The 26,207-nt window shown below is 36.9% G+C and overlaps 2 protein-coding genes across 6 annotated transcripts in view; one reads left to right on the forward strand and one right to left on the reverse strand.

Annotated features, from left to right (window-relative positions):
* On the forward strand, nucleotides 1-18,666 carry LOC149743654 (uncharacterized). 2 transcript variants are annotated; one of them, XM_089873800.1, is made up of 27 exons: nucleotides 1-173; nucleotides 565-666; nucleotides 1,331-1,399; nucleotides 1,976-2,114; nucleotides 2,524-2,632; nucleotides 2,884-2,989; nucleotides 3,277-3,381; nucleotides 3,781-3,892; nucleotides 4,453-4,505; nucleotides 4,817-7,004; nucleotides 7,511-7,560; nucleotides 8,034-8,369; nucleotides 8,684-8,760; nucleotides 9,019-9,103; nucleotides 9,626-9,715; nucleotides 10,489-10,623; nucleotides 10,834-10,888; nucleotides 11,313-11,417; nucleotides 11,888-11,995; nucleotides 12,283-12,348; nucleotides 14,010-14,137; nucleotides 15,212-15,296; nucleotides 15,716-15,822; nucleotides 16,158-16,235; nucleotides 16,739-16,844; nucleotides 17,794-17,837; nucleotides 18,208-18,666. In XM_089873800.1, the coding sequence occupies exons 1-27, from the start codon at nucleotides 129-131 to the stop codon at nucleotides 18,247-18,249; spliced, it is 4,725 nt and encodes a 1,574-aa protein (XP_089729926.1). In that variant the 5' UTR covers nucleotides 1-128; the 3' UTR covers nucleotides 18,250-18,666. The 2 variants fall into 2 exon arrangements, with proteins under 2 accessions (XP_089729926.1, XP_089729934.1); XM_089873808.1 differs by lacking the exon at nucleotides 12,283-12,348.
* Nucleotides 18,311-26,207, reverse strand: part of LOC149743655 (diacylglycerol kinase beta-like) — a 12,642-nt gene continuing 4,745 nt past the window's right edge. For all 4 annotated transcript variants that reach the window (XM_089873821.1, XM_089873842.1, XM_089873833.1 and 1 more), the window contains 13 exons: nucleotides 25,258-25,346; nucleotides 24,494-24,610; nucleotides 23,599-23,697; nucleotides 23,456-23,525; nucleotides 23,079-23,205; nucleotides 22,506-22,666; nucleotides 22,141-22,230; nucleotides 21,898-22,061; nucleotides 21,465-21,620; nucleotides 19,798-19,960; nucleotides 19,386-19,503; nucleotides 18,941-19,001; nucleotides 18,311-18,555 (listed from right to left, as the gene is read on the reverse strand). In XM_089873821.1, coding sequence (XP_089729947.1) covers nucleotides 18,442-18,555; nucleotides 18,941-19,001; nucleotides 19,386-19,503; nucleotides 19,798-19,960; nucleotides 21,465-21,620; nucleotides 21,898-22,061; nucleotides 22,141-22,230; nucleotides 22,506-22,666; nucleotides 23,079-23,205; nucleotides 23,456-23,525; nucleotides 23,599-23,697; nucleotides 24,494-24,610; nucleotides 25,258-25,346 — 1,529 coding nt within the window. In that variant the 3' untranslated portion in view covers nucleotides 18,311-18,441. The remainder of the gene's footprint in view (nucleotides 18,556-18,940; nucleotides 19,002-19,385; nucleotides 19,504-19,797; nucleotides 19,961-21,464; nucleotides 21,621-21,897; nucleotides 22,062-22,140; nucleotides 22,231-22,505; nucleotides 22,667-23,078; nucleotides 23,206-23,455; nucleotides 23,526-23,598; nucleotides 23,698-24,493; nucleotides 24,611-25,257; nucleotides 25,347-26,207) is intronic.

A 26,207-nucleotide genomic window follows, 5' to 3' on the forward strand; every position in this document is an offset into this window, starting at 1 on the left:
CAATTATTTCATGACTTTCTACAGCAGGGTAGAGTATATAACTGTATAAGTATTATACTGGTATAACAGTGCGGAATATCTGTATACATTTTATAAGCATCATTGGATTTTAATGAGTTTTATTTAAAATGGATGACGAGGAGTTGTTGCTGCAAGATTCTGACGCTGACGAGGTGACAAAAAAAAGCTGTCAGTGCTTGGCCTGCTAATTTAATATGATGTTACATCCATGGTGCCGAACCTATACGGTGACAGGGTAGTTGTATTCATTTACATCAATGAGAATATTATTTTTGACGACCATGCGATGAGTGTAACTGTATTTTAACAATGTCACCCTGGATTTTACCCTGCTGTTAGGTGTCTATATAAACATGGAGAGCCAAAGTATATTGAATTCACCACATTAATCAATTAGGTTCCCTATGTTTGACAACTATTAGTGTAATTGTATTTTAACAATGTCACCCCAGATTTTTTCGGTATGGCGTCACAAGAGTAATCTTCACTAGCACCTATAATATTTAATGTTATTTGATTGCAAAAAAACTTTTTCTCTTATAGCATCATCCATACAATGAGGAGGCACCGAAGTCTCCAAATTTAATCAATTTATCCTCAATTGACCAATTGACTCCAATTACAAGGATCCTGCAAGCAAGACAGGTTGGGCCTTATTACCTATTAGTAGGAGTTGCAGCGTTCCAGTAGTATAGTCAGGAGTTAAAAAATGTTTCAGAATAGACTTGTCCTCTTTTTATAAATTTCTGGACATCCATGGAATTTCTGGACATGTTAAAACAACCTCTAGAAGTGTTTTCTAGCTTTGCATCGCTTACAAGAACCGAATAAACACACGCCGACCATGCATTTGTATATGCGATTCACGCTTTGTGGGCTCCGTAATGGCGGACACAAGCGCTGTTTCCTGACGTGACGTTGGTCTAGTCAGGAGTTAAAAAATGTTTCAAAATAGACTCTCCTCTTTTTATAAATTTCTGGGCATCCCCTGCGCTAATGAACTCCAGCACCAGTGGTTGTTCGTAATTTGCGTGTCGAATATGATTTCTCGTTTATCCCTTGTTTTCCACATCCTAGGCCGTCTTAATTAAATAAAACCTAAGTAATATTCTGTCATACTTGATTATATGCCTGGCTGCAACAGTATAAAAGTACAGTCAGTAGGTTGTTGTAAAATGGTCCTTACTTTTATTCTGTTTGATTTTGTAGTAAACAAATTATTTGGTAACATTAAAACAAGTTTAACGTTTTACTATATTCTTGTTCTTTTTTTGTTCCTGAACCAACTAAAGCAACTCTTAACTTACAGAAAGACACGATATACACAAACGAATCACCAGCAATTTCTCCCAACCCAAGTCCCGCTGCAAACTTAAGGGTAACTAATACATTTGTAGTGTTTATAAACTTTTTCACACATTGCATTGCATGCAAGTTATATGTTTGTTTCATATGAATGACTGCAGAATAAGCATTTTAAAACATTTAAACACTGGACAGCGGAACACAGTAGGATCCACCATTCACTTTCACTTTCCAACTCTTTGGCAGGTCCTTGATTTGTGGTGCAGTTTGATGTGTCATGTCCATGTTAGTCGTAACATTGATTTCTTAGGGTACATCATGTATAACGTTGTGTTTTACCAGTTTAGCACCCCTACCCTATCCCTGTTTTGGTTCAGTTTTGGACTAAAACTTAAAACGCTTTTATATTGCTGTTAGGTGTCTATACAAACAAGCAGAATCAAAGTATATTGCATTCACCACATTAATCATTTAAATCTATTCCTTTATATGACGTCTACGAGTGTACTTGCATATGTCACCCCTGATTTACCAATAAATGAGGTTCTAAATAACAGCATGCCAATTTGGGTGTAGAATTTACTTGCCAATTATAATATAATGATTCTCACTTATCTATAACAACCATAACCCATTGATAACAACTTAGGTTCAGTTCAAAGTTCGGGAGTTGGAGCAAAAGGTGACCTCCCTTCGAAGTGATAATGAAGTTTTACAACAAGAAGTTCAGGGCAAGGAAGTTTTGGAATCAAACTATTCAACTTTGCAACAAACTAATAAACAACTGGGTCAGTAGGTTTTTACATTGCGCTAAAAATAGCTCAGTGAATAATAAATAAAAAAAAGCTTAAGTGAAATATTACAATACATTTCTTACATGTGTAATGTACAAGTAGTCAATAGCTATTTAGCAAACTTAAATTGTTGCCATGTATTGTTATTGATGTATTTTAGTTTAATTATCAATATATGAATTCGTGCATAGTACTGCTGTTGGTTAACCATTGGTTTACAACTACAAACAATTGGAGTTATTGGGGAGTTTTTAAGGTTATTGTAAATTTAGAAAGCCAGTTAGGCTAGTGGTAAAGTCTTCTGTCTTTTAAATTTTATTTAAATTATAAAATATTACAATATTATTTTTTTTTATTAAAAAAATAATACACCACTGTTACATCACAAATATGATTGTTACAGAACAACGTGTTGTGAAGTTAAAGGAAGATTTGAACGAACAACGAACGTTAAACGATGAGTTGTGTAACATACGACCAGAAAGAGACGAACTGCAGCAAAAATGCAACAAGTGAAAATTTGTTTAAACATTTTTATAATAATACTATAATGTACATATGTAGCAGCACTAATAGAAGCAGGGCAGGCCAGAATTTTCTAAACTGCCTTATTCAGTGAACATTAGGAAACAGTAAACATATTTGTTTAACAAAGTTATATTCTAATAAAACTATCCTTGATTCCTTATTAACTCACTCCTACCTGTCTGCAACTGCTAACTTTGATCTTTTGATTTAAACTTAAAACAAACACTGCTTGCAGTTTACAAGATCGTTTGAAACAAAGCGAGGATCGCAAAGAAGAATGTTTGATGATGTCACGACAACTTAAGGATATTACGTCACAGCTTGATCAAATGGAGAAAGAGGTGAAAAGATTATGGATTAAGTTTGTGGAACTTAACTGGAAGTAAATGGGTTAATGTGGATGTTTTTATGGTCTTGTAATGTGTGTTTATAAAACCATCTCCTGTCGTGTTGGCAAGTATCAGTGTAGTTCGACACCGTGACTCAGTGGTTTAAGCGCTTGCAATGTAACCAAAGGGTTTTAAAGTAATTGGCCAAATCTGTCCTAAATCCCAGGTCCTCAAGGACCTCACCCATACAGAATAAAAAAATAAAGGTATCAGTGTATCATCATATTGTTTACTTACAGAACACCCGACTTACCAAAGAGAGGTCCAACCTCATGGCCGGCTACACAGAGTTGAATGAACTGAGGAGCAATTTGGAAGAATGCCAGAACACAAACAATGTGCAGGTGAAATGCTGCAGAAGGTCTATGGTCTATAGTTGCATAGTTTGTTTTGTATGTTTTGGTAAAGTAACTGTTTAACAGCATAGTTGGAAGTTGGAACTTATCTGGCTAATAGCTATTAGGCCAGATTTTAGGTGTGTAATGATGGATGATAATATAAAAATGGTAGCACAAATATAAGTTAGGTTACAACAATAAACTATAATAACATGAGAAGCTCTAGCTAACCCTATGCATAACCCCAGCTGACTTCCCACTTTTTCAAAACCTAATGTGGCCAACACACTGTAGTTGCAGATTTATTAATGCTAATGTAGATATACCCTAAGTGGCTGTTAATGTTATGTTTCTGTTTGTTCTTTACCCAGCTAACATTACCATATACACTATTGTTAATAATAGGAAGCCCAAATAAAATGTCTTGAAGCTGAAAAGTTGAGGATCAAGGAAAGTTACACCTTTACTAAGGAATTACTGGATTCATACAAACTAGAAGCACAAAATAAAGCAAACGGTAAGTCGGTAAGGTATTCATGTGGGTGGAACTGATGTAACACGCCATATTACCCCAAAGAGACATATAGTAAGATGGGGGAAGATGGGCCACTATTTCATTCTATTTTCTCGACCTATTTGGTAGTAAACAAAATACATTTAAAGAATTATAAAACCGTATCTTCACGACTCCAACAAACTATTGTTAATTGTTTAAAATACGATCAGGATATTTGGTTATTTTGTGCTAAATGTGTCCCATCTGCCCCCACCCTACTATATAATACACTTTACCTGGCATTACAATCCTGTGTAAGATATTCATCTGAATGAAACTGCTGTAACACACGCCACGGCACCTAAGATTTAGGCCACAGTTGGCCCATTACCCCAAAAAACATATAATACTCTTTGCCTAGTATTACAATCCTGTTTAAAAAAACTTTTATGCTTTTTATTTATGTGATTACATTTTATTGCTGATTGTGTGTAAAGGACGTAATAGCATTTTTAAACCAGCAATGCACTTTGTTTATATTCTCTCGTAACTTTTGCAACTCATGCCACCTTTAACTGCAGATACACCTGATTGGAGCCAGGGAGAACACATGTCTGTGGTCACACAGTTCGAGGTAAGCCATGACTTATTTTGTCTGTGTAACGCTACCCTAAACGTCCATGCGAATTGCCACTGTAAACTGTGTATGCAAATACACACTAGTGTTAATACCCTGTTTTTAAATCTGTAATATAGTTCTTGTTATTGAATTCTGAAGAATGCAGTAAGAATTTCTATGTTTATTAAAACTAAGCTTATCTATTTCACTACCGGCGGCCTATAACAAGTTTAATTATAAAGCTTATAAAGCAGTTTCAGAGCATATCCAGTAGAGTTAATGATCTCTTTGTTTTATGTGTATGTAGTTTCTATTTCAACTTTCAGGTGCAAGAGCTTAATGGCAAGATCAGTTTGCTGCAGGAGACATGGACCTCTCCGGAGGAGACGGGGAAGATTAAGAGTAATATGGAAGATCTAAAGTCGTCTTTAACTTTGCTCCAGGAAGAGATGGATCAAGTGAGGACAGAGATGATGAAGAAAGATGTTGATCTTAAGAGCACAAGGATGGTGTTGGAGGATGTTCAAGAGAGGTTGGCAACCTCCGTTGTGGAGGAAAGATCGCTGAGTTCGGATCTCGAGAAGGCGAAGGTTGATTATCATAGTTTGAAGATCGTCCTTGAAGGTGAGAGAAGTCAGTTGTTTGAAGCGAGGTCAATACTTCGTAATGCCGAATCAGAGAACAGAAAACTGAATGAAGATTTGGAAACCAAAAGCAAACAAATAGATGACGCTAGCACTAAAGTGTTAGAACTTGAATATCAATTGGAAAATAAAACTAAAGAGTTTCAAATTATGGAGGGACAATTAGAGTCTGCTAGGCACGAACTTGAAGCAACCAGGACAAAATTTAACTCTGCTAAACAAGGTTTACAGGATTCCTTAAAAGATTTAAAATCTAATTATAACACCAAGTGTGGTGAGCTTGATGCTGCTTTGGTGAAGGTTGCTGATATGGAAGAAGTCGCATCTAAGTTGGAAGACGCTCAACACAGGTTGGTGGAGATGGGGGAACAAGTTGAAGAGTTGCGAGCAAGTGAAAGCAATCTTAAAGCGGAGTTATCGACCATGGAACACAGTGTTGCTGAATGTGATCAACTTAAAGAAAATCTTGCACGGGTTGAAAATGATTTATTGGTGAACACTGATGAAGCGGGCAATGAAATATACAAGTTGAAGCGCGATTTTGATGTGGTTGTTGATGAGTTAGAAGTATTGGAAGTAAAGCTTGAGGAGGAAGGCGTGAAATTAGCTGAATCTGGTAAAGAATGTAAATCTTTAAAGGAGGAATTATGTTCAGCAAAGGAGAAAGTTGGTTGTTTGGAGTCCGAGGTGTTGAGTGTTAGGACAGAAGCCGAGATGATGCGAGGACAAAGGAACGGGTTCGAGGTGGATGTAAAGAATCTTCAGAAGGAGCTTGTGTCTGCGAAAGAAGAGTTGGAGAGATTGCTTGAGGTTGGGAGGAGTCGGGATGAAGTTCTGGAGGAGTTGAAGTCCAAGTTGGAAGATGTGGTGAAGGAAAGGGATGCTGAGAAGGTTGAGTGTGATGAGTTGAAGTGTGAAGTGGAAGATCTGAGGTTGAAGTTGGAAGATAAGATGTCTCAGCTTGATGGTGTTGAGTTGGTTTGTGAAGAACTTGGGTGTAATGGATCTTCATTGGGGGATGCTGTGAGAAAGATGAAAGATGGTTTGAAGGAGCTTCAGATGAAGTTGGATGAGAAATCATGTGAAGTTCGTGATGCAAAGGATCATATGAATCGTGAAGTGAAGTCTCATGAGGACACCAAAACATTGCTTGATGAAACTAAGATGGATTTGGAAAAGTTGAAAAGTGAAATAAAAGGTGGGGATATGAAATTTGGACAGATGAAAATTGAGTATGTGGAGATAAAAAACAAACTTGAAAATCTGGAAATTGTGAAATGTAAATATGAAGAAAGTAAATTAGAGGTGATTAGATTGAATAAGAGAATTGCTGGACTTGAGCAAGTGGGGATTGAACTGGAGAGTGTTAGAGGAGAGTTAAACACAACTAGAAATAATTTAGATAAAGCCACTAATGATTGTGCGATCTTGGAGGAACAAAATCTTGCTGTAACTGCTAGGGTTGATGCGTTGGAAGAAAAGTTGGCATCTCAATCAAGTGAACATGATGTCACTGTTGGAACACTCAATGTTGAATTAGAGGAACAGAAATTGATTGTTAGAAATGTAGAGAAGGCCTTGGCTGATGCGAAGATTGCAAAAGAAAAGTTGGAATGTGATCTTCAGTCGGCTAAGAATGATATTAATTCACTTGAAGATGCTAAGATGAAGTCAGAGATTGAGCTGTCTAAGGCGTCCGAGGAAAAGTCGTCTGCTGAGGAGAGCCAGTTGGTGGAAGCAGAGAGCCAAGCTGCTAAACTTAAGTCGGAAAATATTGCCCTTAAGAGGGAGCTAGAGACAATGAAAACACGAACAGAGATGTTAGAGACGAGTTACTCAGCAAAGATAAATTCAATTGGTGAAAAAGCAGGTGAGATATGCTTTAGTTAAGCATAGAAACTAGTTTTTTGGTATTCTTTTGGAAACACTAAATGTAGCTCAATCTATTTAATGATGACACATAACAACAAAATCCACCCTCCCCCCCACATTTTACTCAGGGACCCTGATATAAATTAACCACATATAAATTGTTGTTACATTGCAAGATAAGCTTCGCCGTCGTAACCCAATAACATGACAACGTACGTGGTAGTTTAAACATTTAAATAAGTTTGTAAAACGGGGGGTTTTACAGTAGAAAGGTGGGGCAGTGTGTGCGTAATTAATTATGCTAGTCAGGGGGTTTTTATCGTGCACGTTATGTTTTATACGTGTCCATTATCTAAGCAAAAACTTGCGGACCCCCCTTTATATATTCCTAAATACGCCCCTGCTCAGGGTAGCTGTATGATGTACAATGATAACAAAAGTTTCTAAGTATAGTGTTCCTTAAAACATTGCTTGCACCGTAAAACCATGAACCACTATTTTTAGATTTACATAAAAAGATCCTAATGGATGAATTGGAGGAAAAAACACTGGAGGTAAAAATATATATTCGGGTTTGTGTACATATTTTCAGTTCTCTTTTTGTCTTTTTTTGTTTTCAATAGGAAAATTGATCCGGATTTAAAAGGGAAAAACAATTGCTTTTTTATTCAGTGTAAAATATACCAAATAATAATTTGTTTTCACACTTTATAAACTTAAGCTTTGATAAAGCAAATTGTTGATAAAAACTTTACCATGTAGGATGTGGCTACCAAAATATGATATTGATCAGATAATTTATATTTTCATTCCATGGGTACAAATTACTATGTAGGCATGTATGTAACCTATTTATCCTCTCAAGCCAGTGTAAAATTATTAGTTTAGTGACTATTTTTACATTTTATGAAATAAAGCTTTAAAAAAAGTCACTTGTTAACGGTGCAGTGGAAAAAAAAGATTTACCATGTGGCCACCAAAACATGATTCTGATATTCAGTTCTTAATTCTCATTCCCTCACTTTAGGTAGAAACACAAACTGCTGAAGCTGAGAGAGCTTGGAAGATGATATCGCATCGTGAAGTTGAAATCCGAAAGTTAAGTGAGAGGGTGAAGTCCGTGGAGGGCGACAACAATGAGTTGAAGTCGCTTGTTGAAGCATCAGGGGTTGAGAAAGAAGAGATGGAGAGGAAGTTGTTGGGTTTGGTGCGAGATCATGAGAGTTCTAGATTTGATCTGAAGACGGAGAAGATGAGATCCAAGTCATTGGAGCAAAAGTTGATGCAAAGTAACCTGAGTAACTTGGAGACAAGCGAGAAAATGAATGTCTTGGAGTTAAGATTGAAGAAACTTCACCAGGAGGTGAGAGGGTTTCTTTGTTTGTTTGAAACATAATTTCGCAATTCTAGATGTTTTATGATTGACTAAAATTCACTTTTACTTTGATGGCCTGTATTAATATGTTAGGGCCCTCGTATACGAACATTATCATTCCCCCAATTCCTAACTACTGACCGTTTCCATTTGTATTTGCTGATGTAAACGCAGGGAAGTCAAAACACAAAACTTGGAGAATTAATATAACATGTGGAAATCGAAATAACACACTTTAATCTATATACTGTATAATGGTTGAGATAATTGTTTTATATTAAAAGCATTCTTGTTACTTTCAGCACCAATCTTGTAAAGCGACCATCAACCAACTCCAATCAGTGAAGGGTTCAACGGCTCAACAACGGATGGAGTCCAGGTAAGAAGATCTTATAATATATCAATCATATTATAATACAATGTTCTTTGTTTACTACCAAATTAGAAGAGAAAATAGATAAACCACTGAATTCCCCAGCACATTTGCCACATGCAAAGGTAGCGACACCGAACCCATGTGTCAAAAGGTGTTCACGCGCCAACCGGGCCGGGGGGTGTCCCATCTTTCCCTCCCTAATATATATTGACTTTGCTTTGGTAAAGTTTTCACTTCTTATAAATCATCTTGAATCATCAGATTGGTTGAACTTGAAAGGAAGATGAGAAAAGATGAGTTTGGTGGCCGGGTTCGTGGAAACTCAGATTGTTTTGATAATAACGGGGTTGGTATTGTATTAATTGTGTTGTAATCAGTGGCACAGCCAGAAAAAAATAAGGGGGTGAATTTTAATCAAAACATTTTTCAAAAAAAATATTTTTTTTTTTTTTTAACAATTTTTTTTTGGTTTAAACGGGGGGGGGGGGTCACGACCCCCGAAACCCCCTGGCTGTGCCACTGGTTGTAATGTTACATAAGTTTGGTTCTTTGATAGTCTTTTATTTAATGAAGATCTTAGTGTGGCGGGTACTGACAGTCGTTATAACATGGGCGCTATGTCAATCTGTTTCATACACCTCATGCATGCCCACTTAAAGTTACCGCAAATATAATTCTGGTTGTGTTTGATATCTGACAATTAAAACAACCCATTAGTAGGATTTATAAATTGGGGTTCTTTTATTAATAAATATAGAGTTAATATAATCTGTAGGTTGGTTTCTGGTTGTTTCAATACTTTAGTATTAACATGCAATCGGACATTGGTTTTTACAAGTAACCCTGGGGTAAATATTGACATCAACAGAACTCAAGGCTTGGTTCTCCTGATAGAATGCATCAAACGTCTTTTGACTTGAACACGCCGACCAATGTAACTCATAGTGGGGAATACGATGTAAGTTTCTCTGCCCAAGCACTTGCAACTATGCGTGTGTTTAATTTATAAGCATGTTCTAATGCAGCGTTTCTTAAATTTACTCCTGGGGAAAAATTTCTCGTATTTGGAGGGTAAATGAGCTACCAATCAAAGTCCACATCAGTTGACGGGACAGAGGGTGGCCTAAATGAGCTACTAATCAAACCAGTTGACAGGACAAAACTTGTGCTAATTGTAGTACTTTACCAGACATTGAACAACTCGTTGCCAAAAAGCTAGCGCACCCGTTGCATTAAATATATTTGTGCGTTATTCTATTTAAAGACTGCTGCAAATAGTAAATATAATCACAAATCCGATATTACCCCAACACCCAGGGTGCTGCAACCCATTAGTAACCACTGGGTTTTGAGATATACATCAAGTGTTTTGCACAAGGACATATAGCAGGGTGGGGGAAGATGGGACACCTTTTCATTTTATTTTCTCGTCCCATTTAGGTAGTAAACAAAGAACATTCAAAGAATTGTAAAACCGTATCCTTTTGACTCCCATAGACCGTTGTTACTTGTTTAAAACAGGATCTTTGGATATTATGTGCTGAAGGTGTCCCATCTTCCCCCATCGTACTATATTCGCTTCAATTGTTTATGTATTAAACATCGAACTGCATTATAATAGTTTTGACATAATTTAGTTTTGTATTAACTTAGAAGCCCAGAAATTCTTCATTAGCTTTTAATTCTGTTTATAACCGGCGCATTTAATTATCGACCATTATGACATCACAGCCATCAACAATGCACACGCCAAACAAGATCTACCGAGCAGTAAGCGAGGATAATATCGCCACGCCAACCAACAACGAGTTACGCTTCATTGATCACAAGAAATCAGTCAGCCATGAATTCCTGAACGATTCACTGGTGTGTGTAATAACTAGATTTTTAGTAAATGTAACGATTTTCGTGAATCTAGCCCTGATCTTGTGTCTTCTTCTTAATGAAATAACAGTCACTATGAAGTATCAAGGAGCATGAATTGTATAATATATTTCACCTGTACGGCATCATCAGTGTCGAATAAATCTGTCTTTAGCCTGCTTTGCTTATGCTAATATTTATTTTCCTTTACAGGAGAAACCTTCGAGTTCACGGAGAGAAACATATTCGCACAACCCAACTTATAATTGTGAGTTAGAATATGTTTGTTTAGTTAATTGTGCCAAGATTGGTTAGTTGTGTAATGCATTTACATTACATTATGATGTCATCACAGTCATTATGACACATGTGTTGGCCTCCTGCTTGTTTGAATGGACAGATAACTGCAGGGTAAAGTTGGTTTGAATAAAACAGGGTGCTACAACATGTATTGTACAATTATGATATGGTTTAAACTTGTTAAACTAGACCAAACAGTTAATACACGCAATTAAGTAAATTTCCCAGTAAATTTCACCCTAAACAGAGCTGTTTTACCCCTAAAACTTGGGTGGTAAATGTCACCCCTGTTTTAAAAGTTAAAATGACATTACCCCCAATGTTATGCCTATGATATAATTTGACCCAACCCCCCCAAGCAGTTAATACTAAACATCTCTCCATACATTTAGTAAACTCCACTCTTGATGTTCCACAAGCAAGTTTCAGCAGGAGTTGTATTAGTGTTGAAAGCTCCTTCATGGATCCCAGGTCTCCAAGTAAACATCATGCTTATAGTGAGTCCTAGTTTTGCATTTTAATCAAACGACACTGGGTTCAAGGCTCAAAGCTGCTACACACCATATTATGGCTTAGGGGTTTATGTGTCATTGGGTATAATTAACAGCCAATACAGAAAAACACACACCAATTAAGTTACATACGTGGTAATTCGTAACCGGCACGAGGTGTATGAAACAGACACCTGTGTTATAACGACTGTCGTTTCCCCGTCATGCGTGGATAAATAAGTTACATACGTGGTAACTTGCAAACGGGCACGAGGTGTATAAAACAGGGCACCTATGTTGTAACGACTGTTGTTTCCCCATCATGCGAGGATAAACAAGTTACATCCATTCAACCTTTATATGAATCCATACTGTTGTTCAACCTGACGTTTCATTCCCTCTGTTTTATGTCAAGATTTACATTTTCTTGCACCTCCTATATCACACACACATCATGCATGATGTATCTTTCGCAGGCACTGGCGATTTAACCCAAGAATGTCCATTAACATCAACGAAAGTTTACGATCAAAGTCGTAATTCTTCGCATTACAGCATCTTGCATTCATGGGACTTCAGGCATGGTATGAGATTTCTATGTTTATGCTCTGTGTGGTGGGTTTAGTCTCATAAAATTTTTAGTAATTAGGTTATACAGGATTCTGCTGTTAACTGTTACAATTGTCAAAGAAATTTTAAACATCGGTAAAATACCTCTGAGCACCTTTGCACTAGCATGGGTGTTGTTTTGGTCTTTATAGCGTATGGTCCAATAAACTAATCTCTGAGGTGAACCACCCCAAAGCATATCAAATAGCAAACACCCCTCATTCTTACCAACTACAACCTCTACACCCCTATTTACATACAGATGATAATTCAAGTCCCCGGAATCTGTTTGAGACGGTTCAATTCAACCAATCAGTCATGCGCAACAGTAGGCACATGATATTTGGCACGTGCAACATTATTAGAAATTCAATATTTTTCAAAATTATTTAGATCTAAAAATATAAAAAAAAATTGTTATAACAAAAAAATTAAAAAAATTCTAAAACCATTTGATAAATGGCTGAAATAACCAAAAGAATGATTATGATGTAATAATGTTGCATTATGACAATAAATAAGCATGATGGATATTGTTAATAACTGGCATGTATGATGTCACAGTGCAGATTGTGACATCATAATAATCAACCCAAACATTTAATGCAAACTTTCTTATTCAATGTCTTTTAACCCAAACAACTTTTCCAACTTCTCGCTCATTCTTTAACATTTAATTAAACTTTAATAATCAAACAAACCTTTAATAAAGCCTTAAATTAAGAAATAATATTTCGACCTCATACACTTCTTCAACCTTTTATATTGGTTATGTATTTAATACATACGTATACGATATCTGACTAGTTGTCACAGGACCTCACTAAACTAAAGTATTCGCAGAGACTTGAGTGGTGTTTAATGTATCATACGAAACTCAAACCTTACATAAATTAGGAAATTAAATTAAGTTCGAAAATAATATTTCTGCACCTTTAAAACCTCTTCAATCTTTTATAATGGTTATGTATTTGTTACTTGGGTTCCAGTTGTCCTGCATGTTGGGATAATCTAACCTTATTAATCCTCTGGTTATGAACAATCTGTCATCTTACTATTTTGTTTGCTATTTAGTGGCCAGGAATCCAAAAAGTCACTCAAACTATTTAAACAATAACTTGAATCAGGTCTTCATTATTTTCCGGTTAGAAAGCATTTGTCTAATGGTTTTTCTCTTAATAAAATATATATTAAATTCTCTATACGCAAAGTTGCACAGACATCTAAAAAAGTCACTCAAACCATTCAATCATTACCTTGAATCAGGTCTTTTTTTCCATTAACTCAAGTCTTCATTATATTCAATTAAATGTCATATATATACAATGTGATATATATATATATACATACAATGGACTGTAGAATGTATATATATATATATTATGATGTTATATATATAACGTATTAATGGAATGTTATATGCATTGATTAATAATGATTATATGCATGCGATCTCATGCATATTGTGAACACATTGCATCAGTTGCTCCATATCCCACTTCTTATAAGCTTTGTTTTCCTATATTCAGCTAAAGTTGAATATTGTACCATGCATGTAAACCATAGGCACCAAACCTGGGGTTGCAGGGTGGGCAGGTTTTCCCTTAAATTTTCTGCACCGCATTAATCAGTAAATATTATAACCAATAAGTTTGTTTTGTTTCATAGGAATGTGCATCTAACTATCCCTGCCTCCCCTGTGTTTTTAAAAGTTTGGAACTTGTTATGTGATCAGTGACGTCAATTTACACCTCCTGGGTTTCTAAAAATCAATTTATTGCAAAATTTATAAAAACTTGAGCAATCACACCAACCTGATTAAAATTACAATTAACCTATTCCTACTCATGAATTTTCTAAATCTCATGCCACTGATATAATGACCTATATTAACTCTCATGACCTAGAGTAACCTCAAGTACCCTAATGACCTGAAGTACCCAATGACCTCTAGTACCCCAATGACCTCAAGTAACCTTTCAACCACAGGTTTATCAACCCAAGAAGAACCGGACGAGCTTTACACGAAGTCCATCCATGATAGAACACGGGAGTTGCAGAAACGAAACGCGAAACAACGACCTCACCTCAAGTCCTCGTATCCTATTGAAACACAGGTGAGTTGCTATGAATGATTTTTCATTATTATGAATAACAGGACCATGGCTGTGAATGTATGTAACTTAGTTATCCTCACATGGCAACGACAGTCGTTTTAACATGGGTGTTCTGTTTCATACACCTCATGCTTGCTTACAAGTTACCACGTATGTAACTTATTTATCCTCGCATGGCGGGGCAACAACAGTCGTTATAATACAAGTGTTCGGTTTCATACACCTTGTGCCCGTTTACGAGTTACTACGTATGTAACTTATTTATCCTCGCATGACGGGGCAACGACAGTCGTTATAACACGGGTGTTCTGTTTCATACACCTCGTGCCTGTTACGAGTTACCACAGATGTAACTTATTTATCCTCGCATGACGGGACAACAACAGTCGTTATAACATGGGTGTTCTGTTTCATACACCTCGTGCCTGCTTACGAGTTACCACGTATGTAACTTATTTATCCTCGCATGACGGGGCAACGACAGTCGTTTTAACATGGGTGTTCTGTTTCATACACCTCGTGCCTGCTTACGAGTTACCACGTATGTAACTTATTTATCCTCGCATGACGGGGCAACGACAGTCGTTTTAACATGGGTGTTCTGTTTCATACACCTCGTGCCTGCTTACGAGTTACCACGTATGTAACTTATTTATCCTCGCATGACGGGGCAACGACAGTCGTTTTAACATGGGTGTTCTGTTTCATACACCTCGTGCCTGCTTACGAGTTACCACGTATGTAACTTATTTATCCTCGCATGACGGGGCAACGACAGTCGTTATAACACGAGTGTTCTGTTTCATACACCTCGTGCTCGCTTACAAGTTACCATGTATGTAACTTATTTATCCGCGCATGACGGGGCAACGACAGTCGTTTTAACACGGGTGTTCTGTTTCATACACCTCGTTCCCGCTTACAAATTACCACGTATGTTACTTGTTTATCCACGCATGACAGGGCAACGACAGTCGTTATAACACAGGGTTCTGGTAAAATCAATCATGACAAATATTATGTTGAATTCCCTCTTGCTTTTTTAACGCAACTTAACTCATCATTTCCGTCCAGGGTAAAACGCCGAGTAAATGTGACGAAGCAGTTCGTCTCGGACGTGGCGAGCAAACACCGACTCAGCAGAAAAGCTTAGAAACATGTGAGTCAGCATAAATTTTTTCGTAACATGCCAATTTATTTTTCACCTTGTTATCCCTTTCCTTTCTTCCTCTTCTTTGCACTTTTGATTTTGTTTTCTTACGGTGTTCACTTTATAGTTTCTAATTATTCATTTGATAGTTTTCAATTATGTTTTGGATGTTTTATTCATGCATTTCTAGGTTTCTGTATATTTCTGTTCATCCCTTGTTGTTATGTCATTCAACAAGCCTTGTCTGTTTGAATATAACAACTCATGCATTTGACACAGTTGTAGAAAACTTGACCAGATGTTTTTCAGCATAACTCTAGATGTTTTAATTTTAAAACTTTCTTTTCAAGTGAAGACAATTGTCTTGAACAGATATATTTGGAAGTTTTGTATTGAAACTCAACTTTATAACATTTCTATGTTCCCAGTACACTCGCTGCCTGGTTTCCGTCGGGATAGTATCGCATTTGGGGAAACACCCATGGAGGGGATGAAGAGGAAGGCACTTGTTCCCATGGAAACAACCTCGCCTAAGGTATGATGTCATAATATTCTACATTCTTACTTTTTTAGCTTCTGACATAAATGACGACGATGTTTTAAACGGGAATGTTTGGGTTTAAAGTGTTTTAAACCAAAACTTTTGTTACTGTTTACCTTCAAAAATTACCTTCCGACATTATTGAAGATATTTTCAGTTTTTTAAACCATTTAAAATAAAGATAATTTTGTCATGTATACTTATGGGCTGTAATGTTTAAAAAAAAAACTGTTCTTAAAACTGTTCAAAAAAAACATATTTTTTGCACATATAATATATTCAATATAACAAAGACATTATTACATAACAATACATTCATTATGACGTAGAATCGAAGGGAAACGATGACGTTACGATCATCGTCACGACGACAAACAGTGTTCGGGGGAAACATGACGCAAACCAAGGTGAGTCTGCTTGGTGGCAGTAGTAAGCTACCTAAGGGTTATTTACCAATTGCAAACAGAGCAAACTTAAGTATAATAGGATGGGGGAAGACGAGACAACTTTTCATCTCAATTTCACGTCCCATTTGGTAGTAAACAAAGAACATATAAAGAATTATAAAACTGATCCTTACGACTTCCATAGACTGTTGTTAATTGTTTAAAACACAATCAGAATATTTATATATCTTGTGCTGAATGGAAACTCATAAAAAATACAGTTATAAAATAATTTCGCCTATTTGAAGTCTAGGCTCTAAAGACATTATTTTCCCTCTAAATTCTAACAGAAAAGTTGTTCCTAAATAAATATAATTCTACCATAGAAGGGAAGTCATTGACGAAGTTTTTAAAATTCTGGAAAAAATATACAGGTTCAATACCTTTATTATAGAGATATGATTCCCCATATGGGTTGACCCTTGAGAAAGTAAAGTTCCAAAATAAATATATTCCCTCCACAGAAGGAGAGTCGTTCCACCCCGCCGAGGAAACCGGTTTTAATCGAGATCAAGAACACACCTGTACAAAGCACACGCCGTAGACGACCTAAACCGAACATGGCACAAGGTAGGATGTGTGTGTTGGAATGTAGAATACAAGTTGAATTAATAGTAAGGATCCTGCAGAGCGGAGTTGGCTGTTAGGTGTCTATGTCTAAAGGATCCTGCAGGCTTGTGCAGGGGAGGAGTATCTTGGGTGTCTGGAACCCTTTTTGTGAAAAATACGGCATAAAATAACTTCAATTCCTGAATACCCCCCTTATAATAGGTTTGTAGTTCGGTTAGGATATTGCAGGGTTGAATAGGCTGTTGTTAGGTGTCCTTGCGCGAAGAGTATTCATGGTGTTTAAATGTCACTCTTTTTGGGGAAAAATAAGGCAACAAAAATACTATACTGTTAAATTTCTGTGCATGTTACGCTTGTGGTTAGTTTAGGTTCTTGCAAGGCAGAACATACTGTTGTAAGGTGTCTACTGTCTATGTACGGAGAGACGGAGAGTATCCAGCTATTCTGGACCCTATTCTTTTTTGTGAAAAATAGTCAGAAAAAGTAACTTCCTTGTCAGTTTCTGGATATTTCCTGTCTGTGCATGTTACGCTTGTGGTTAGTTTAGGTTCTTGCAAGGCATAGTAGGCTGATGTTTCTTATGTGTGGTCAGATAGAAGTTGTCATTTATGGTTTGACTTTTAATGTAAATGTTATAAGCAAGTTAAACATAAGCAGGAAAGGAAAGGAATCTTGTTGTTGAGTTTTATTCATTTTTATTTTATTTGTAGCCGTTTGTAGCTTTTATTTTGCGAAGTTTTATTTTACGTTGTTGCTTGTAGACGTTTGCAGATCACATACTTTTTTTAAGTGAGGTTCTTCTGTTTTGGGTGAAAAAAACAATAATAAACAGGATAAAAAAAATGGGAGGAAACCCCTTTAACCTGAAATTTCCAATGCATGTCAACTATATATATCATACACTCACATAAACACAACATCTCGGTAACTATTATTGTTTGACATGCAGACAAAAGTGTTGCTAGGCGTGAGGGCGATCGAACACCAAGTTTGGTGAGTTTGCATAGCTTGGTTTGCATGATGGGGGGTAAAGTTGGGGGGTCTGGGGTGACATTTGATCCTGCTTTTGATGTGGGGGTGATATTATATGTTGTTATACACATAAATGTAACGTTGGGGGGGCTTGTCAATGTAATTTTAAAAAGAGGTGACATCTTGTGTTTTGATACCCTAGTTTAACATCTAAAATAGCTTTAATGCTGTTAAGTGTCTTTATAAACAATCTATGAGGTTCCCAATGTTTGCTGACTGTATTTACCCCATCACCCCAGACTTTTTCAAAATATAAAAAAAAACATTTCGCCCATGGTTTGCAGTGACATAACAATGCTAAGTGTGATGTCATAATAAAATCTATTTATAGATGGACCGGATTCGGAAACCGCTCAACAGATTAAAGAAATAAATATTCTCAAAACTTCTAATTGTGATCTAACACTTGCTAATTATTCACTACCAACACACGATTGTAGATCGTTGATTTTCATTAACACGTAAACAATACAATGAAAAATATAGATAAACATGAAGAAATAAGTTAAAAGAAATTTCTTTTTGTTCTGTAATCTTGGCTTGGCAAATAAGTGCGAGCGAAAAGTTATGGCTCTTCTATACCCTCGTGTGGTGATCGTCGGAAACATGAAAAGAAGGAACTTTGACCACCAGGGTGCGCCATAAGCATAGGGACTTGATTCTTGTGCGTGATGTGAATCTGGAAGTTAAATGATGGTTTTAGTTTTAATGTTATGCGAGGTGTCTTATTCATTCCTTTGTATTCTTGCTGTACTACATATGTGGCTTCAATAAAATCTAAGTAATTTTGCACGAAGATTGTTTCTTGAGGGTAAAGTATGCCTGGTAGCAAGCATAGCAAAAATTGGCCAAATTCTACTTTCAATAAAAAGCGGTTTTCAAATCAATCGTTTTATTGGATATAAGTTATGTTGGTGACGTAATACAGGATTCAGGTTTTTTACCAATTACCTTAAATATTAAAGTGAAACTTAATAAAGATCTTTGGTGGTAGGTTGTAAGTTCAGAATTTTATTTCAAACATTCAAAAGTATTGAAACTTAATAAAAGCTGAACAAACTTACAGTGCAGGGTATTTGCATCCATGGTTCCCCATCTACTTGCATTGGAAACAAACGATTCGTGCTGAATGAAATATAAATAGATGGAATGAATGACCCAGTCACATACGTTCATAGTATCTCTTCAAGTTTTATTTAAACATCTTATTTATGAAAGAAAACAAGCGTTTCTTAACTTTTTCAAACTCGTATTGCCTTGATGGGGTTTCTAGCTTCAACAAGCACCAATATTAACAAACCATCACCCACAAAGTTACATATATGGTAATTTGTAAGTGGATATCAGGTGTATGAAACAGAACACTCGTGTTGAAACTATCTCTGCCAAATTCTATATTAGCTAATGACACTTGCAGTCTTGTACATTAAAATTTAAAGCAGACCATTTATAAACGACTTACTTATATTCAACCAACATTACAAACAACCATTGTGACATCACACTTACTTGATTATGATGTCACTTCCTTGAGCAAGTCTCTTTCCAGCTCGAAGCCCGGCCATAATCTGCCCAACCTCCATAGCTCCCTCCAAACCAACCACTTCAAGTAGTTTGTCGCCCATTTCTAAATATATTGGAACTCATTATAAAATTTATTTATCAACTTTAACCACGACGTCATGTAGAAGTCTAGTTTTCAACCTATATTTATACTGCAAAATGTATATCAACATTTGTGCAAAGTTTCATATACAGGTTCCGCATAATAGTTCAACTTGTGGTAAAAGTGCCAACTAATTAACAACAACCGCACATCTCATGCAAGCCCATCCCTTCACCTTTTACTAAATTTATTTTGTACGATAACATGCTGCAGAACTTGTATTTAACAATCCCAGTTCATCTCATACAAGCTCACCTTGCACTGCATATCTAAGATCAACTGGTTTGTTTCCATCTCTCTTCTTCATCTTCTTTGAAGTTCCCCATAAATTGGTTCCTCCGTAAACGCTTGGAATGTTTAAGATCGCGATTCCCTGGAATCTGTTCCGCGATAAAGATTCTAATTTCACTCCGTCAACCTGTGGTGTATGGAAGGGATTTATAGTGGGGCAGTGAGCATGAGGTGTTTGAATACACCATGTGTGTCTGGTGTATAAGAAGACACCCATGTTATAACTCGACAGTGAGCATGAGGTGTATGAATATACCATGTGTGTCTGGTGTATAAGAAAACACCCATGTTATAACTCTACAGCGAGCATGAGGTGTATGAATACACCGTGTGTGTCTGGTGTATAAGAAGACACCCATGTTATAACTCGACAGTGAGCATGAGGTGTATGAATACACCGTGTGTGTCTGGTGTATAAGAAGACACCCATGTTATAACTACAGATAACTTGGCATTGGGCATCATGGGTTGTGAAAGTACACCAGACTGTTGCAATTAGAACTAAAAGTCATTTTTCACTGACTGCCAGCAAAAAATCTTTAATTAAAATCAATATTAAATTATTCTAAACCAAGAATAATATTAATCAGCAATTAATACAGAACTGCAACAACATGCAAATGTAATTGACATTCGATCAATATATCCCATTAGTTGTACAGCATTTTAATCACACCTCGAACGCGACGTTAGATTTGCGGAATTCGGACTTTTACACTTTGGTCAATAAATTGTTGGAGTACCTCAGTGGTTAAGGTCGTATGGAATCACGGTATGGTGCGGTTAAAATAAACCCAAGTTATATCGTAAAGTAACTCCCATGAGAGTAAACACGCAAGACTACTGCGCGGGACTCTGGTTTATAAACCCTGGTTTAAATTGACTGATTTTATTATCCCCGCATGTCCGGAGCAACAATAACAGTCGTTATAACCTGGGGTGTTCAGTTTCATACACCTCATGCCCGCTTAAAAGTTACGACGTATGTAACTTTGTGAGTGATTGTTTCCTTGATACACCACTCCTAAACATTCGTTTCCTATGAATTCTGTACCATTTATCATTTCACACTCTTACATTTAGCTCATTGTGAGTTGTGATTTTTTGTTTGTCTAAGGTTGTGTGGTGGTTGGTTTGTGAGTTTAGCAGTTCCATGTTTCAACATGTGTTGTTTTAGTTATACGTTCGTTAATGAAGACTGTCTTCATTAATATATTTTATATCGTCGTTTGTTTTACCATTTATGGTGGGACAACTCATAGTAATATCAGAGGTGTTTTATTCGACATCATACATGCTGTTCCATACACCTCGTTTCCGCTCACGAGTTATCACGTGTGTAACTTTGTGGGTGATTGTTTTTTTTTTGTATATGGCTGGTAATTCGGACAAACTTTAGTGACTACTGGGGGGAGCAATCACTGTTAAGTATTTTGCGCAAAGACATACATTTAACATGCAGGGAAAAACTAGACATTCAGTGAAACTTTGGCACAATTGCGAGAAATGGCCAGCACTGGTCCCATGGCGTGCTCACTACGGATCACACAAGTATATACAATTATACAGGGCATACTCAATATAGACCACATGATTATACACAAGTATATACAATACTTCACACAACCCACCAAGACTTCAAGGTTGTCATGCAGTTTCTTGCAAGACGCTGCGAATGTTTCAGTTGTCCCGAACGCCGAATACCACAGCTTATTTTTCATTCTGCTGTTAAATTTCTCCGGGTGTTTCTCTCGCATGACGTGAAACTTCCGACATATTGAGGCGTCCTGCGTAACAATCGATCATTGTGTAAGAGACAATGCCTTTGCGATTTACGTCAATGCATTGTGGTGTAACAATGCAGCTTTATGACGTGTATGGTGGGATAAGATTGCTCCATATTTTCAGTCACATGTATCGACCCATTAAGTAATGAACAAAATGATTTACAGAACCATAACCGTGCCTCGCGACTCTAAAAAATTCTTCAAAACATAATCGGGAACGTTATCCCATCTTACCCCACAGTACAATACATACAAAACAAATTCCACTCTGACTTACCACGCCAATGGAAAAGTAATTATTCATGATAGAAAGTGGGACGGGGTCGCCAATTTCCGATGTTTCCACTTCGCACTTAACGTTGAGGTTCCACCTGTCCATCAACACAGACTGACTGTTCTCCACTTGCTGCAGAACCTTCATCACGCTAGTGCCTTCGTAACCTGGTATGACGTATGTTAATACTACGTCATAACATCGTGACGTCATAATGTAACGTCATAGTTTATGACGTCATCATACCTCCACCCCACCGAAGACATCGAGCAAGATCGTTTCCGGTTCCCAGCGGAAGAATGGCCACGGGAGGGCGGTGTAAGATCTGACTTTTATCTGTTGGAAATATGGATTGTGACGTAACAGGAGTGAACTTCGATCGCAGCGATTGTTAAAATATTGGTGACATATATTTTTAGTGAGGCGGGTCATATAATTTGAGGTTTAAGCCAGGGTTGGGCCATTACCCCAACGCAGTGTGCTATAGCACATGAAGGTCACGAGATGTTGCAGCTTCCCGAATATGGGCATATAGAGATTTATTGATAATGTCTTACTCTTACTATTTTCATTCCATACACTACTAATCTACAAAACTTCTGTTGACTTACCAATGCAATCCAGCACCCAGCCCACCGTCCCATCACCTCCACAACATAGAACTCTGAAATCTTCAACATCGTGGAAGAAATTAAGGCCCGGCATCGGCCCCCCACTACACAGGTCATACACCTGTCGTGGATTCAACAATCCCTGCATCTTACGTAGCAATCTGTGACGTAATGACACGTCATAAGCTTGATTATCAACGCATTTAAATGAATGAATGAATGAAATTTATTTCGTCTCTTCGGTCACGATAGCGAAGAATAAGATAAAGAACTTTCATAGACAGCTCAGTATGGTTGGGTATCGAGTATGATTCTGTTTCCATTTGCTTGTGTGAGCAAGGCACTTAACGGCCATTGCTCCAACCCAGGGGTCACTAACAGGTTGGTCAAGCTGTCAGTTACACAGAACAGCCATTTTTACGACTGTCCTGCCCCGCCACGCGAGGGCTAAATAAGTTACATACGTAGCAACTCGTAAGCGGGCATGGTTTGTATGAAACAGAACACCCGTATTATAATGGCTACCATTGCCACGATACGCAAGAATAAGTAAGTTACATTAATTCTACTCACCGAACACCCTGCTTCCCGCCACTCTTTGGGTTGATGAATACCAACAGAGGGTGAGTTCCAGGTAGCGGAGAGATTTGTAAACCTTGTCCGTCCCACGTCATAGAGTTCATTCGTTTCATATGTTTTGCTGCAATTTGAAAAAGTTTAGTTATTTGTTTTCCTTTAATTGAATCCCGAGCAGTAACTTCGTCTAAGCTTGGTTGAATGAATGGAATTCATTTCGTCTCTTCGGTCACGATAACGAAGAACGGGAGAGTTTATAAAAAGCGAAAAGACGGGTAGTAACGGTAAACAACAGTTGATAAAACATGCTTATTGATAAACAAGAAATAAATAATGTGTTACGAAATGGTTGTCGACGGAAATTTGCTGCTTACTTTTGTCGTTTGTTGAGTGTTGAGTCGTGTCGGTTGAGCTGTTTTCTCTTGATCTGCTTTCTTTCTCTTGCTGTAATTTGATTGGTCGATTTAAATTTGATTTGTTCGAGAATTAAAGTAGTTTTTATCCAGTTAGAACTTACCAGCAAACCGGGACATATACAGTTTGGAGGTAATATGTGAGCTCTCATTTTTCCCATGTTACATTCTGCTGACGTATGAGAGGCGCACTTGTTGTGGTACTACAACGAAAGGTTAATGTTAGATTCAAAGTAACTTATTTCACGGTATTACTATTTTTAAATTCTGGTCATAAAGTTCTGTGGATTTTCTCTGAAAACGCAGTTTTGAGTTCATTTTATTTTAACAAACCTCACAAAACTCAATTAGAAGCTAAAAATAATTCGTTCTGCGAAGTAAGGTTATTTAAGTTTGCCATAATTTGACTTGTGTTTGGCTACAAAGTATCAAGGGCCAAATACGTTCGAGACACATTATAAAGTTAAAGAAATACAGCAGCAGGACATGCGCTTTTATAGTTCGCGCGTCCAATTTCAAACTAAAGATAAGTTGATTTTTATCTTCGAATGCGATAGCGAAGATCAAATTAATTAATATAGCAAAGTGAAGGAATTGAGCAATAAGACAACTGTCGTTAAAAATCACGCTAATATACCACGATTTAGAACCATAGCAAGACGTATTCGCGCGACCACATGTACAGTTATTTACAAATGTATTAATAGTAGGGTAGGGGAAGATGGGACAGTAGGGTAGGGACAGATGGTACAGTAGGGTGGGAGAGGATTTGCGTCCCCTTTGGTAGTAAACAAAGAATATTTAAAGAATTATGAAACCGTATCCTCACGACTCCTATAGACCGTTGTTAATTGTTTAAAACACGATCAAGATATTTGAATATTATGTGCTAAATAAAGGTGTCCCATCTTACCCCACTATAACACGAGATAAGAATAAAATCAGCGCCAATTCTAAACGACATTCGTTAAAACAACATTAACATAACACGATACTCACAGTAGCTTGGCACCATCTACAATGCAATCCCGTCAACCCTTGGTAACATTTGATTGGTTTCTTACATTTATCACAAGGCCCCGCATTGTTGCCTTCAACCCATACATGGCTGAGTTTCTATGAATAAATATCAATGTGAATAAGTTTAGTCCTGTAACTTGTATCTTGCTTTATCCTTGCGTGGAGGGAAAGCGACAGTCGTTATAACACGTGTGTTCTCTTTCATACACCTTGTGCCTGCTAACGAATTACCACGTATGTAACTTATTTATCCTCACATTGGTGGGGCAGCGACAGCAGTTATAACACGTGTGTTCTGTTTCATACACCTTGTGCTAGCGAATTACAACGTATGTAACTTTGTGGGTGCTTGCTTTTTCTGTATGGTGGACAACCAATAAGTGTCTCGGCACGAAATATACGAAATTTCAGTTTAAAAATTAACTAGAATTAATTAACGAGTAGCGACAACTATGGGCAAAGTATGGCAGTAGTTTTTAATTTCCATAAAAGGCTAATTTTCTTGTCAAAAAGTAGTTGGTAAATGGAAAATTTAATTAATTATTTGATTCATTTTATAGTAAGATTTAATTAATTCATTGATTTGATTTAATAATTAATTGTGTGAATCCTATTTAAACGCATGTCTAATTATGAGAAATACCTTTTTAAATTTTTTCTTTTACCTATCATATAAAAAATTATTCAATAAAATAGAAAGTTACCGCTTCAGTTATGTAAAAAATATAAAATACGATTCTTACCGAAGCTTCTTTGGCTGACTTCACGTAAGTTTGAATACAATTGGCGGGAACTTTATTGACGCATCTCTCATGGGCTGTGTATTTGCAAACTGGAACATAAAAACATAGAATTATTCTCACAAAGCTAAAGAAATCGCTTTAATATGAAATACTGTTTAGAAAACACAATACTGTTGAAACCCGACTCTCGGTTAAGGTGATATTACTTCATCTTCGCATACAATATTCAAATTTCAGCACCTCGTGCAAACTAACTACCACACACGCCGTTATTTCGGGTAACGGACCAACTCTAGCGACCTTACCCATATATCATAGAACAATAATCTCAACTACCCACGTTGAAACAAACAGATAACCCAGACATTAATCTCCAGTAATCCCATATTACACACATTCCAACCTGAACGACCAAACTACAAATAAATTCCCACAATTACCTTGTACTTGTGGTACAACCTTTGTCATAATTTCTCAATAATAATTATTATTACGCAACAATCACCTGAATCTGTCGAGTAATAATTAACTTTAAACGTCACAATCAGCATTATTCCACTAAACTGCCATGCTAGTTCTTCCATAAATACGAACTTCGTTTTAAACCTCGCTATCTTCCTTTCGTTTATAACGTCATATTCGAGAATTAGGCTTTCGATTATTTTCAGACAATCGCCTTTATGAAACCAGACAGCCGAATTTCTCATATTCCATATATGGTAATGTTGGCTCTTATAAGGAGAAACACCTAACAGCTGTTTTTGTCGACCCTATAAGTGACATTGTTGCGTCACAGTACACAATAACAATACGTCACAAACTGTTTTCCTTACTTTCGTTAAATCGCGATGTTTTGCACAAAAACACCCGACAATTCCTGAGACTCTATGCGCCTGTCGACCTGGCTATAAAACACAACCGACGTTTTACACGATTTTCGATTCCATAAA

Source organism: Ciona robusta, chromosome 1, assembly GCF_009617815.1.
Source record: "Ciona robusta chromosome 1, ASM961781v2".
Classification (NCBI taxonomy): Eukaryota; Metazoa; Chordata; class Ascidiacea; order Phlebobranchia; family Cionidae; genus Ciona; species Ciona robusta.